Source organism: Maylandia zebra, linkage group LG13, assembly GCF_041146795.1.
Source record: "Maylandia zebra isolate NMK-2024a linkage group LG13, Mzebra_GT3a, whole genome shotgun sequence".
NCBI classification, from domain to species: Eukaryota; Metazoa; Chordata; class Actinopteri; order Cichliformes; family Cichlidae; genus Maylandia; species Maylandia zebra.
The window spans coordinates 21595929-21610483 of NC_135179.1; the positions used below are offsets into that span (position 1 = coordinate 21595929).

Sequence of the window (14555 nt, forward strand, 5' to 3'; positions counted from 1 at the left end):
GCGTCTCACTGATGAATTAAAAGACTGATTGCACGAGAATTGCACCAGACACGAGGCTTGAAATTCTTGTGCGTGGCTTGCCTTGTGTCGAAAAAAAAAGAACATGCATCAGGCATGCTTGGTGCAGAATGCATTAGCAATGTCTACTCTTTAGGGTCACAAGGGCTATAGATTTAGCGGGCCGCCACCACAATCAGGAGTGCACATCTGCACTGAGCTCTTTGTATTTTCATACACGTCAACTCCTATGAAAAGGAGAGAAAAATACCCTCCAGTTAGGTGTAAATATATTACAACAACTCCTGCTGAGACAAGCATCAACAGAAAAATGTTATCATGTTTGTTCATCACATTCATAAGATGTAATTCTAAGCTATGCCTGACCTTTTCTTTACTGTTTTCTGCTACTGAGCAGGGTTTTTTTGTGGTTATTTTTTCATTTTTCAACTTTTATGTGCCTCACTGAGAACAACCTGTAGTGCTAGCATGCCTGTAATTTACACACCAGCAATTACACTCTGCTCTGTTGCCAGTGTCCAGCAGTATAGTGTTTTCAGTAGTTATTGTCAGGGAGGACATTCATCGTTAGAATTTTTGGTTTATTATATCAGCTTAACTGTCAAAACAGATATTTAGCTTTCACTCAGAGAACTCAAAAATAGTATGAAATGCTATTTCCATTACAATATAAAATACAGTAGACGACGTCACGTACAGTGGACTTTTAATATGTGGATTTTCTTCTTCCTGCTCCTTTTCACACATGGTTGTAGTGCTTTATTGATAGAAAGTGTGGTTGGTTTGTTTGATCTGTTGTACCAAGTGTGAAATAAATAAATAAATAAATAAATAAATTAAATTAAATGGTAAATGGTAAATGGCCTGTATTTATATAGCGCTTTTACTAGTCCCTAAGGACCCCAAAGCGCTTTACATATCCAGTCATCCACCCATTCACACACACATTCACACACTGGTGATGGCAAGCTACATTGTAGCCACAGCCACCCTGGGGCGCACTGACAGAGGCGAGGCTGCCGGACACTGGCGCCACCGGGCCCTCTGACCACCACCAGTAGGCAACGGGTGAAGTGTCTTGCCCAAGGACACAACGACCGAGACTGTCCAAGCCGGGGTTCGAACCGGCAACCTTCCGATTACAAGGCGAAATATACAGGCATAAAAAAGTGAATGTGAGCTACTTGATGAAATAGTTTGATAGGGTACATTGAATTGCTGCGTGATAAATGAGCATTAAACACCCCTGGATCCGGATTCAGTTTGATCTACTAATAACAACTAAAGTGACAGCCCCTGATTAGCCGTATTCACGATCTTTACGCTTGATCCGCAGCAATAATTCAATAAAAAAAATCGATTTTAAGATCAGCCTGTAAGCTACACACTCATATACACACGGTTAGTTTGCTTTAAAGACATCACTTCGTGTGTCTAAACCATCCTTGACCGCTTCTGCGCGTCGATTAATCAAGCGCATCTGTTTCACGAGGTTTAGCTCCAAAGTTGCGTGTGCCATAAATGTCCGTGGATGGATGCTTGTGTAGGCAGAGGCGCTGTCCACGGTACTGCATTCAGCCCCTCCCCGGTAGACATCACGAAGAGACACGTGATACTCTCTGTCTGTGGCTCCTGACAGTCGCTGGATAAGCTCAACAGGGAAACCAGATTGCACCTTCTCTTCCACAAAGATAACTGGATTTTCGCCCCGCGCTTCTTCCCACTAACCACATCGTGGGTTAGATTTTTTTTTTTTTTTGTAGTTCTGTTGTGTTTTTATTAGCAGAAAATACATTTGGAGGACTGAATATTTAAGGTAATTTTTAAACCTGTGAGATTTTTTTTAGGAGTTAGAGTGAAAGTGGACCCGTCTTTCTCGCTCTCTCTCCTAACCCCCCTCTCTCTCTCTCTCTCTCTCTCCCCGCTCTCTCTCTCTCTCTCTCTGTCTCTCTGGCTGATGCTGCGATTCACTTGAAAGCAGATCTTGATGTGGAGGTTTCGCTAAAGAGGATTTGGAGCATTGGATTTCAAAGAGACAAAATATGGACAGTGCTGGTTTAAAGGAGCTCAGTCCGCGGCGCCTTGCATGAAATCGCGTTTCTTCTCTTGTGACAACTATTAAGGGTCCCGTAGAAGTAAAGGTGCACGCGCAAAGGTAATAATGGCGCCTCATATTGTTTACCGAAGAATTGTTGTAGTTGTGAGCGACTCGATAAAAATGCCGCATGGACATAAAATAACACACTTATTATAGTGAGCCCGTTGCAGCTGCCGTGCATGGCAAATGTCAGGATATGGGGCATGTTATTGATGAGATGATGACGGCGAAAAGGCAAAATATATCAGTTCAGACGAGGATTATGCTATCTAATAGTTTAAGCATGATCATTAACACGCCGTACTGATCTTCATCACAGTTTCAGTCTATTGATAAGATGCTCCAGTCTGTGGAAAGTGCAGGCAAGTAAATCAGATCTACAGCGGTGCAGCGGTTAGAGTGCAGTGGTTAGAGTGTCTTTCCCCCCCTTCATCTTCTTTACTTGAAATGCAAACTAATTGCGGACCTTTAGAATCGACTAACTATTTTTGTTTTCGTTTTATTGCATTATTCTGCTCCTTTTGGTATTTGAAGGAAAAGCGGGATCTGGCTCAAACTCCGTGTGAAAAATAGGGACAAAGCACATAGTATGAAGAGCATTTTCTGGGTTCTGACTGAGACCCAGTGGAAGCCCGGCTGGTATGACTTACACAGACCGACCATTGTGCATCAAATGACGCACTTTTTCCTCTTGTTAGGGCTTCAAATTAGAACTGGACAGGGGAGCCTATATCGGAATGCTGCTGATAAAACGATTGCAGAAGTTTTAACGCTTACAAGCAAAAGTAATTCTCTCATTAAGAGAAAGAAAAAACGACGTAAGGCAGCTATTTTCTTATTTGCGTGACCGAGATTTTCTTTATAATTTGTTTTATTAATGCCGACCGCTGGGCGTGATTTCTTTCTATCTTTTTTTCTTTAGATCACAAATTATAATTTACTCGTATTTCTTTTTCTCTTTAGATTGCGTGACTATTTCATTATGAAAGGACTGCATTTTCACGAGAATATTACAGATATTGTTTTCCTACTTGGTCATTAAGATCAAATAATGTGTCTATTCTCTGATATTGTCAAGAGCTGCCGTTTGCTTCCTGGAAAGCCCTAGTGATCTTAATCTAATGACATAGCTTGTGTTTGTTGTAACAAAGGCCTCACTGGATATAAGTCCCTGACTAGCTGTGCTTTTTGCCTTATCACAGCATTAATACTGGTTTTTGATTAAGGCTTTGACCAAAGTGGATTTGGACATGGCTACGGTGAAATACTGATGCTACATTAAATTTGCTTTTCTTTTGCAGAGAGCTTTGAGTCTGGGGACTGCCTTGACAGACAGACTGCTTCTTTTGCTGAGCTTATCAGCCAACGTGGCTCCATATGGCATTTTTTCTCTTTGCTACAGAGAATGCAGGGTGAAAAGCCCTGAGCAAGGCTTCCAGTTACCCGCCAAAGAATGTTGGCATGAACATGAAGATTAAAGCTGCCATTTCAACTCAAGTGAAACCGTGCACACACTAACTGGCACCAGAAGGGACTGTTCCGTAATTACATAAATCAGACCGAGTGTGCCCAGTGGATATTTGAATCTCTGTCCCTTTGCTCTAAATAACCATGGCAGAGAGGACCTTTAAACAGTTCAAACTATTTTGGCGACAACAGTGAGAGGTTTGGCCAGTGGCCTGGACTGTATGAGGTAATGGTGTTTGCTCCAGGATACAAGTGTTGGCCAAGCCTGTTGATATGCAAACATATTAGAGTTGTAGCATTTAATCTTTTGTCTTACAATGCATCAGTTTACACTTGTATGTCCATGTAGACAGTCAGTTACATGCCAGTCTACTATCTCACAGTCAACCCAGCTTATTTTTTTCCCCTTAAGCTAAAGTCCTTATAAGTACATTGAATTCTGTAAGTCCTAACTTCAGCCCACATAATTTGAAATCAAACAATGATTTCACCAAAGCCACATGTTGCCCATATTATATGGGTTGGGCTGCTCATTTGTTGCTTTGTAGAAATAGGCACTTGTCTAGAATTTACAGGTGCTGAGGGTCAGTGGGCTAGATTTCCAGTGTGGAATGCATGTTGCGAAAGTGAAATGAGCTTCAACATGAAAACAAGGAGTTCCCATGGGCTGCTAGTTTACTTTGATGATGAGGGATTTTGTGACTTTCTAGAGCTCCTCATACTGAATGGTAAACTCAGCCTTCGATTCTCCATCTTCTGTGCGGAGCCTGCGACTGTTATATCTGACACAGCGGTCAATGACAGCCAATGGCACACAGTCACTATAAGGAGAAACTTTAAGAACACTACCCTAATGGTGGACAATGAGATAAAGTGGGTGGAGGTGAAGTCTAAAAGACGGGATATGACTGTTTTCAGCCATTTGTTTGTTGGTGGAATACCACCGGAATTACGATCTGTTGCACTACGTCTGACATCGGCTGCGGTCAAGGATCAGCTGCCTTTTACTGGATGGATAACAGACATAAAGGTCAACAACACGGAGTCTGTAATGATTAACAGTGAGGGTGTCTTAAATGACCTCTGTGGTACAGCCAACATGTGTCTAAATGGAGGAGTCTGCAGTTTAATTAACAACGAGCCAACGTGCGACTGTTCTCGGACAGGCTTCCAAGGAAAGGACTGCAGTGAAGGTAAGGCTTTGATTTAATCTGAATCATACATTCAGTACAAAGTGTCCAGTGTAGCCTTTAGAGTCAACAGGAAGTTATTCATAATTTGGCTGTTTCAATTACTATCCTCCATAAAATTACGCATTCCCTTCCTCTATTTGGCTAAAGCCATGTTTTCCTTAGTCGTATGATGTGTGCCATTGATCTGCAATACAGCTGTTTGGAAAGACTGAATCTCCTGCTAGGCCTCATTAGCAAAACATTCTGGTGTTCTTCATCCCCAAAGGTGTCTGCCATTCTTATCAAATAGGTCTTTAGGGATTGGTTGATCTATGAAAGATCTCCAATGACATACTTTTCAAATGGAAGAGCAGGGGTAATCATCTATGTGCCTGACTGAGTAAACAGGAATGACATCATTGAATGCATACAGTATAAATCTTTCCAGTGATGAGAGTATATTCGATCTAGTATCTAATCATTGTATCCATATGATTTTTTTGAGAAAACACAAAATAAAATTGCAAATGTAAAATAACTGAATTATGACCTTTAGCAGAACCATGTGCAAAATGTATTTATTAATACTAACTGCTAAAAAGTCAGCAGGATAATGAAGGTGAATAAAAAGGTTTTGAGAACGTGCAAACTGATAGACAAAGAGAACACAGGGTTCTTTGAGGTAGCGAGAATACTATCACTCTGTCTAGTCTGTAAGGAAAACGTATGAGTGTTCAGAGTATTTAGTGCAATGCTACCCTCAGGTTGGCAGCTTATTGTGATGCTGAGGGGGAGGATGCTTGCTGGTCAGTCAATGGGGGAGGGATTTTAACTGTTTTTAATGTTATTCGTCATGCTCAGTTAAATACAGATGAATCTGAACCTATTTTAACCTATTTTAAATACGGTAATGACACTCACGTCTAATTTACAGTAGATTTCATGAGATCATGTATCTTTATTCAGGCACATAAATCTTTTATTAACAATGAGCTTATTAAGGCACTACTGGAAAACTTACTACTGCCACATAAGATATTCTCATCAAATTGCAAACATAACATCTTCATATAGCACCATGCTTTGTGAACAATGTTTTATTTTTCCCTTTAATCGGGTCTTGTAGATGTTGTAGATGGTGTTAATTAAACAAGAAGTAGTATAGCCTTTCACTAACCACATGCACCGACACATTGAATAATTGCTGTAGTTCACTAACAGGCATTTAAGTGTAAATGTTATTTAGTCTACTTTAAATCCATGACAAGTAGTGTTGGCTGTGTTGCTGTGCTGCAGAAAGAAAATACAAATAGATCCACAATTAGAATGCGACAGTGAATATCTTGAAATATGTCATTATTGTTCCATTTTCTGCTTCTTTCAGAGCAGACTACAGTCTCTAATCAAAATTCTTTGATTGTAACAGTGTCATTATGTATTGCTGTAATTTTAATTAATTAATTTTTTTTTTTTTTTTGCAGTATTGTAAATTACATTTCAGTACATAGATAGATTTTTTTTTTTTTTATTTAAAAATGAATCCAAAAGAAGTATCTATTCAGGGAATCTCTCATTTGGGTTTATTAATGTGTCTTTGACCATTTTTCTTACTACTGCGCCAAAAAGAGCTGTGAATTCAAAATAGCTTTATTATTTCAGTTTCCCTAAGCTGACGAAAAGCTAGCGATTGTGTGCAGCCATATTTTTTTCTCATTTCATGCTGGATGCAGCCTGACAAAAGGCCCGTCTTGGGGAAAGCTGGGATTCTTTTATACAAAATGCATGGGCACTGATTAAATCTTAAAGTTATTATCTTATCACAGGATACAACTCTTTAACAAAAAAAGTAATACATTAGCAAATTAGAAATTACGTTCATAAATTTAGTTTAGCCTTGATACTATCTCTGAAGTTCAAATTTATTGGTATTTATTGGAAGAGTTGATTTATAAAACTCCCAACACACAACATTTGTAAGGCTAATGTATAATTTGCCAGATTTTTGGAATTTTGGGACTTGGAAGTTCTATACATGGAGACTTCAAATGCAGTATTTTAGAATCCCTGCAAAACAAATCATTAAATATCTTTAAAAACAAAAACAATGGTTTATATAAATTAAAAATGATGATGAACCCACTTCATTCTACCTTAAGAATTCATTTGTAATCTAACATTCCTTGATCTATGTGGTTAATTTACAGATTCATATTCCAGTGTTTAGGGATTAAATAATTACTTTAAAACTGTGTTTGATAATTTTATACAATACATCTATATTTTCTTTGTGTGTGTGTGTGTGTGTGTGTGTGTGTGTGTGTGAGTGAGTGAGTGAGTGTGTGTGTGTGTAAGTGTCTCATTAGTCGAGAATTCGGGGGAAGAGATTTTAATATGCACAGCAGGGTGGCTACTGGTGTTAATAGTTTTATACACATACAATAGCTACTTGTTTGTGTTGTTTATTTTTATATGAGCTGCATGAGCGATGAGCAGCCATTATCGAAAGATGTTTGTGTATTAAGTATATCGCAGCAGTAGCAATCAGAGTGATTATAGTGACAAGTTGAAAGCTTCCTAATAATGAAAAATCCTTTAAAAATATGTTGTACATACAGCCATACAGGGGCTTTGATGGGGTGAACATAGTCTAGTAAGTGTGTCTGTATCTTAGGGGGAAAATATCTAAAGGAAAAATAAAAGCTGAAAGCAAAAACTCTTTGATTTGATAGATGGCTACTAATTTTCTAATTTTAATTGCAGAGCAGGGATAATAACAAATAACTTATTAAATTCACGAGTTGTCCTGAATGGAGAATTTGCTATTCCCTTCAATGTAATCCCTTTGAGCAGCTAATTCTGACCACTTGCTTGTACATCTCCGAGTCATGCTTGACCTCGCTCACTGTGTCAAAGTTGCAACACTGAAAAGTACATTTAATTTTAGGGAGAAAGAAGCAGATGTTTGAGCCAAAAGTTCTCCCTGAGATGTGTCAGCGTGCTGCAGCATAATCTAGGCAGTTATAGGCAGTCCTACCTTGGGTAGCAAATTTACAGCAAACAAAGAAACTGACAATTGTCTTTCAGTGGTCCTGACTTGATTCTCCTTTTGAGGACTTGGTGACTGAAGTCTTTTCCTTTGAAGACTGTCTTTATTTTATTCTGGATAATAACTTGTCAGCAGTGATGTTGGATACTGTTTGTTTGATATTTGCTCTCATTCATAGTTTGAGGTTCATGGTGAAATTGCAAATATACACTAACAAGCCCTTCCAGCAAGTGCTCTAAGCCAGAGCACTGGAAGCAGTGCATCATTGCACAAGGAGACAACCTTGAAGGGGATGGCAGAATATCACATTTGCTTTTTATAGGCAATGTCTCAAAACTTTATAACCCACAGTGTATATTTGTGCTGCAAGTTACTGAACTGAAGCCCTGAAGCTACAAGCACACACCGTTTATTACAAAGTATAGTTTATAATTTTATGATTATAACAATGACTTTAAAAGGGTTTTTTCAAGAGCAGATGCACAACATCATCAAGTAAATATATTGTCTATAGTGAATCCACTGATCTGGTACTATATAGTGGTGGCAACATCGAGGGTTACATGGAAGCCAGATACCAAGCCAGCCAGCCCATGGTTACTCCACCAATCTTACCTTAATGACACGATTAGATCTCAGTCACACAGGGCTTGAGAGCAGTTGATGTGAGTTAATAAGTGGTTTTTGGAGGTTGCTAGCTGTTTCTGGATGAAATTGGTTGCAAAGAGAGTGCTACACCAAAAACCTCCTTGCGGTTGCTGTGATCACCCATTATTTGGATGTAAGATGCCGACTTATCTGCAAATACTCTGCATTTACTCCTTGAACAGTAGTAAAACTTGAGACAGTGTGAGGCAAACGAATCCATTGTCCTCTGTGCAAGCTGCTAGTGACTACAGAAGCCTGCTACTAGCCAAAGCAGTCACAGGGAGGTTTTTGTCGAGGCAGTTAATGCTCGTGACTATCAACAGCCTTCAGTGAACACTTGCCAAAAGTCAGTGGAATACACATTTTCCCTAGCAACAGGTGGTTACCATGTGGTCTAGTTCTGCATAAATATGGTTTTAACAATCATTTCTTAGTGATTGTCAGTAACCACCTGCATCCAGTCAGGGAATACACATTTTTGCCTTGTGACCAGTGGTTGCCAGATGGTCGCCAATTGGTTTTTAAGTCTCTGTGAATGGGGTTTTGCATAAATATATATAGAATGCTTTAATATACCTACTCATAAGCATTTAATGATTTTAATTAGTGCTAGATTTATTAAATCTGTGAAATTTGAAGGACTCTGGGGTTTTGCAGGTCTATAAACAACAAATAATTTCATAAAACAAACAATACTTATTTGGACTTCTTACAAAGCACATTTAAGCAATAAATATTTAAATAGTGAAAACACATCATTATAATAATAATTTAGGTAGTATTGATGGAAATAGATGCAAGGTCCACATTTTATCTAACGCCGCCTTGTCCCTATGCAGACTTTGTCACAGGTACATCCTTTCATAGAGAAAACCTCTGAAAACCCTCAAGGCAAACCTCTACCATCACCATGACCGGCTGTCAAGCACTCCAGAATGGGATTGGAACACCTGGATTTCTCCTGATGCCTTTAATGGCTAATCTGCATTTAACTAACACAATTTCTAGTTATGCTGGCAAAAATTTACCACACACTTTATAATGACTCATTCTGCAGATCTAGCCTCGGTATTCATTTAGAGTTATGTTTCTGGCTAACCATCAAATAGAAGAAATTGTTCTGTTTTATGTTCACTGGTTACTTTGTTTTCTGTTTGCTGCTGAGCAAGTACTGGGTTCAGCATAGCTTTTATACCAGTTCCCTGCAGCTGTTGAGAGCCAAAGTGAGTAAAACTGACTTAAAACATTCAAGTTGTGGTCTGCGGACCTTATGGGCTTGGCTAGTAACTATATGTGAGGTCATCATTTTAAATTATTTTTTTTAATTTATGCATTATTGTTTCATTTTAAATATCAAAATTTGATTAGGCCAGCTATAATACTGTATAAATAATGACAGATTATTCAGTCTCAAGAAGCTCCAAAGTAAAATAACTGACTTCTACATTTCCCTCACATATGAGTTCAAGAGCTAAAAATGTTAGCTTTTGATGTATCACATCAAGAGGAAAAAACTCAACAAAATCCCACAAAACAAGCAAACAAACAAAATCTCCCTTTACCTTAAAGTCTAAATATCAGGTTTGCCTGAAAAAAAGGATTATTTGACATTTACTATCTGATAGCTAAACTACTGTTGGTCCATGCTGACCTCATTTTATATTAACTGTAAGCACACTTACATATAACACTTGATAATGCTAACTGCAGTGAAAAATGACTGTAGTGCTTCAGGTTTAACTCCTACTATCAACTGCGCTGAAACTCTATGAACTTGTGTTACTTAAGTCCCTCTGAAATAAAGAATTCTGCACTGTACCTTTGCAGGATAGTATGTTTTGTGGCAAGTACAGAGAATGTTTCCCAGCCATATTAAACACACATGCTTTCTTTCTTGCTTCCTCACCATTCTGAGTTTTAGTGAGGAGGTAAGTCAAAACCACAGCAGAAAATGTGTGCAAGATTTTTATTTATTTAGTTTTTAAATCACACCAGAGATTTAAAATATTTTTTGAAGCTAGTGTTCTACTGTACCAAAAACACTTCTGGGAAAAAAAATCCACACACACAGAAATAAAAGTGCATATACTAACATATCGAAATTCGTTCTTAAAGCTTCTGCAAATTTACCTATTGTGCATACATGGATTTAACTATAAAGTACATTGAAGTTTAAAATTTACCCTTCCATTAAATAATCTAAAAGCTGTTGTATTACTTTGATCAGATGAAAGGATTATAGGATTTGCCACCGGACCTGTCAACTCTCCTCTGTCCAACCACAAGTGTGCACATAACTCTCTCTCTCCTGCTCTCTTTCTCCTCGGTCTCTCTCTCTCCAATTCACACACTTACAAATGCACACACGCACACAAACACAAATCCCTTTGATCGGTTGAAACAATTATTTAAATGCACTTTTCGATGGTCAGTATGCCCTTTTTGTTTCTCATTAAAGAAATAACATAGATGCATTGCATAGCTCCATATTTTATCCTGATAAAATGGAATCATGTTGTTTATCTCATCGTACATTAACCAACCATAAATCTCCCCTGGTACAAAAAAAAAAGAAAGAAAAAAAGTAGGGCAGACCCCAAGTAAGACTGCACAGCATTTTGTTTGTCACTTTGTGTATTATGTAATTTAAAAGATAAGTCACATTATCCGGGTACAGTGAGTAACTGTGATTGCCTTGCACTATCATATTGTGATTTTAGCTGATAGCATTGCTTCTAGGCTTCTAGGTGAAAATATAGTTAGACATCCTTGAAACTAATGTCACTTATAGGACAAACAGTCACAAAACATAAGCGCATTTATTAAGCTTCTATTACAGGATGGCGCAGTACCAAAAATGACTGTAGCCTACAGTAACTGAAATAATGTCAAACCTGTTTTGACTTTTGAACAATCATCAACTGTGACGGTTTTAATTCACCAAAACAAGAGTGTCAAAACAGATTTGTGCATTACTGATTCATTACAGAAGGAAAGTACTGCAACACAACACACGCAGGAGATACACTATTCACATGCTCATTTAGGTAGATGCACAATATGTTTTGCTTGCTTGTTTTTTTTTTATCCATGTCACACTCTTTGTAGCTCTTTTTTTACCTTAAAATTGAATCCTGGTAATTAGTATTTCAGTTTCCAGGTTCATCCCCAAGATATAACTTGGATAGACATGGCAGTGGCAGTGAAACCTTTCCTGGCAATCTTCCCACAGGTAATAGTGTGATCCCAGTCTGTCTGCAGCCACTGAAAATAGCTCAACGTTACTTGTGTTTATAATACTGTACCACCTCTAATGAACTGTCTGTGCTGATCTGGAAAGTTTAATTATCAACATAATGTCTAATTAAAATTAGTTTCCTTCAGTCGATTGAATCACAGGTTAATTTATATGAAATGCATATTTGTGCATTATTTGAACCTTTTTTTAATAAAAAAAAAATGACACTGGTTCTGGGACTAGATCTGTCTTATGCTCGTTTATGCCATATTATTGTCTACTAAAATATCCAAGAAAGATTTCAGATGTGTGGCTCTATCCCGTGGTTACACCAGAGGTTGTGTTTTGCATAACATATGACAGTTGTGACTATCACCTGCTGTAACGTCACTGGGAATAAGCTCTTGTGGTGCATGTGAATGTCTACAGTCGAGATTCTTGCCCGAGACTTTAGAACAGTTTGTGTTTGTTATTGCAGTCCTAATGTAATTACAGTGTTTGCTTTGGTTGATTGCACTGGTGAATAATGCATCGATATGGCACAGCCATTTGCAGAGGGTTGACCCATTCAGCAGAGAAGAAGCAGCAGCAGTTGTGTCTTTGGCAAAGAGACAAAGACAATGAGTTTTATCAACAACTTTTTACCCTTTAATTAGGTTTGGATGTATAGGCACCTTGGATTGGTGATAAACACAATGTAAGCTACTAAAGAGTTGGTCTGGTCTGTCATTGAGTCTATACTACTTGAAGACGGATAGGCTTCTGTGTTTTGGTGCTGAGCAATATTTTAGTGCAAAATCTGGCTGCCCTCTATGCCAGGGCCACTGTGGCAGCAGGTAGGGCAGCTTTTTAACACTATCTATTTGCTTCTGGATGAGGAACTCAATAAATTCACAGTGAAGTTTCTGTTTGTTTTACGCTTTGACTTTTCGCCTAAAGCCCGTACTGCATACTTTGAGCCAAGTTGTATCCTCTTGAAAAAAATTAACATTTTGAAAGCAACAGTGGAGTGGAGAAGTCCACATGGCAATAATGGGTAACTTGATTGAAAACTAGCATGTTATTGAGTATTTAACAATAATGCAAAGGTACACTGCAAAATAAATCAATGAGACCAGAAGATTGTAGTGGTAGAAAATGCAAATGTGCAAATTATGATTAAAGACTTGGTGATACCTTCATTGTTTTTGGGCATGTCCAGACAGAGTTCAGTTCAATATACTTGTTTACACAGTACTGGCTTAATATGGCAAATATCTTCATTTGACATCAGTTTTGATCAGCTTTAAACAACAACAGCGATTCATTCACATCTATGCGCAGATAGGTGCGTATGAGAATTTATGACGAGCCATATAAAAATACTTTTAAATGCAAATGGAAAAATATAAGTAAGCAAATATAATGTATTCAAAAAGAAGCTTGCGTTTGAGACTAGAAAAGCAGCACTATCATTTGATCAGTTGATTTATATTAATGGCCCCAATGTGAAAATGCGGTTTAAGAATTCAGCAGCTTTTCTCATGTTCACATTTAATATAGATTTCATAGGAAGATGAATTTGTAATTTGAGTGATCACTCCCTTTCGGGCATGTCTGTCATTGCTTAAAAAAACAACAACAACAAAAAAACCCAACATGTGACTGTACTGTATCTCTGAAAGTGTCATTTTGTCTAGAGGCCTCCTGCAGCTTCACTCAGACAAAAGCAGATTAATAGTATACTGCTGTCTCTGACTCCAAAGACAGATATCGGGATCAAAAGATTAGAGGGATTTTCCCGTAGGATTTTTGCCTTGTTTAAATACATTTGCTCCTGACTGTCAAAGGGTGTTTGTGAAATTCGTTGACACCAAACTCCTCCTTTAACGGGATTCATCCTACAGCACAAATAAACACATTCAAATTTCCATGTCACACACACAGACACCCACACATGCAAACTTGTGTTTAACTGAGCTACACCACATGTTTCTTACAGGAGCATATTAAGCTGGCATATGGAAGTTACAGTATATAAAATGCATAACATATTGCTGTTCTGTTGACATGCAATCACTACCCTGATTATGCAATATTATCTCATATGTGTATGAGATCTTGCAGATATGAGGTGTTCCACACATATATTTTTTTTTCCTTATTTTCACCACTGGAGACCTTTTAATACCTTGGTGTAAAAATATATTTCAGTTTCCATAATACAATTCATAGCATTTTCTATATAGTCTGGATGACTTGAGCACCCTCAAACAGATATAGAACCAAAAGGGTACTTCTGCCTCTCCCGAGGCCATATACCCTGTCCCACGGTTTTAAAATAAGTGAGCCGAGACAGACAGACAGAGAGAGAGAGGCAAAACTGATCACATATCTCTGCCTTGGTTCTCACCTTCATGCAGGAATAAAACTGCTTAGAAGCAAAACTCTTTAGATTCCAGACTGTAGATGATATTTTCACTTTGAACATAATTTACCTTTGATGCTGCTGGTTGGGTGTCGTCAGTCACGAGCGGCGGCTGAAATGCTAAAAACAAGGCAAAAGTGCTGCGCCGTAATTTGAAATCCATTACTCCGGCGATAGAGGGAAGACAAATCAGTTTTCAGGGAGAGTTTTCATCACTTCCCAAAAGAGAGTAAAGGTTGCACAAATGAACCCATCTTTATGGTAATCCAGTCTACATCATGTGTAGAAGTTCAAGAGGCAGTCTGCATAATGTTTAAAACGTCTTCTTGAGTCCAAAAAACAAACAAACAAAATGTAATATGAACTACAAATTAAAGAAAAATGGGATTCAAATGGTAACTCAGTCAGAACAGATCACTGGTTTACACTTTTGCTTCGTGACATTTTTGTATAGTTTTGTC

General features: G+C 38.1%; 1 protein-coding gene across 29 annotated transcripts in view; it reads left to right on the forward strand.

The window, feature by feature from the left end:
- Positions 1–1676: 1676 nt before the first annotated feature.
- The window catches only part of LOC101465380 (neurexin-1a), a 266869-nt gene continuing 253990 nt past the window's right edge, over positions 1677–14555 (forward strand). For 28 of the 29 annotated variants that reach the window (XM_076891759.1, XM_076891762.1, XM_076891772.1 and 25 more), the window contains exons 1-2: positions 1961–2173; positions 3418–4776. In XM_076891759.1, the coding sequence (XP_076747874.1) occupies positions 4065–4776 (712 nt within the window). In that variant the 5' untranslated portion in view covers positions 1961–2173; positions 3418–4064. Of the gene's footprint in view, positions 1835–1960; positions 2174–3417; positions 4777–14555 lie in introns of those variants that run through there. The other variant, XM_076891760.1, reaches the window with a different exon arrangement.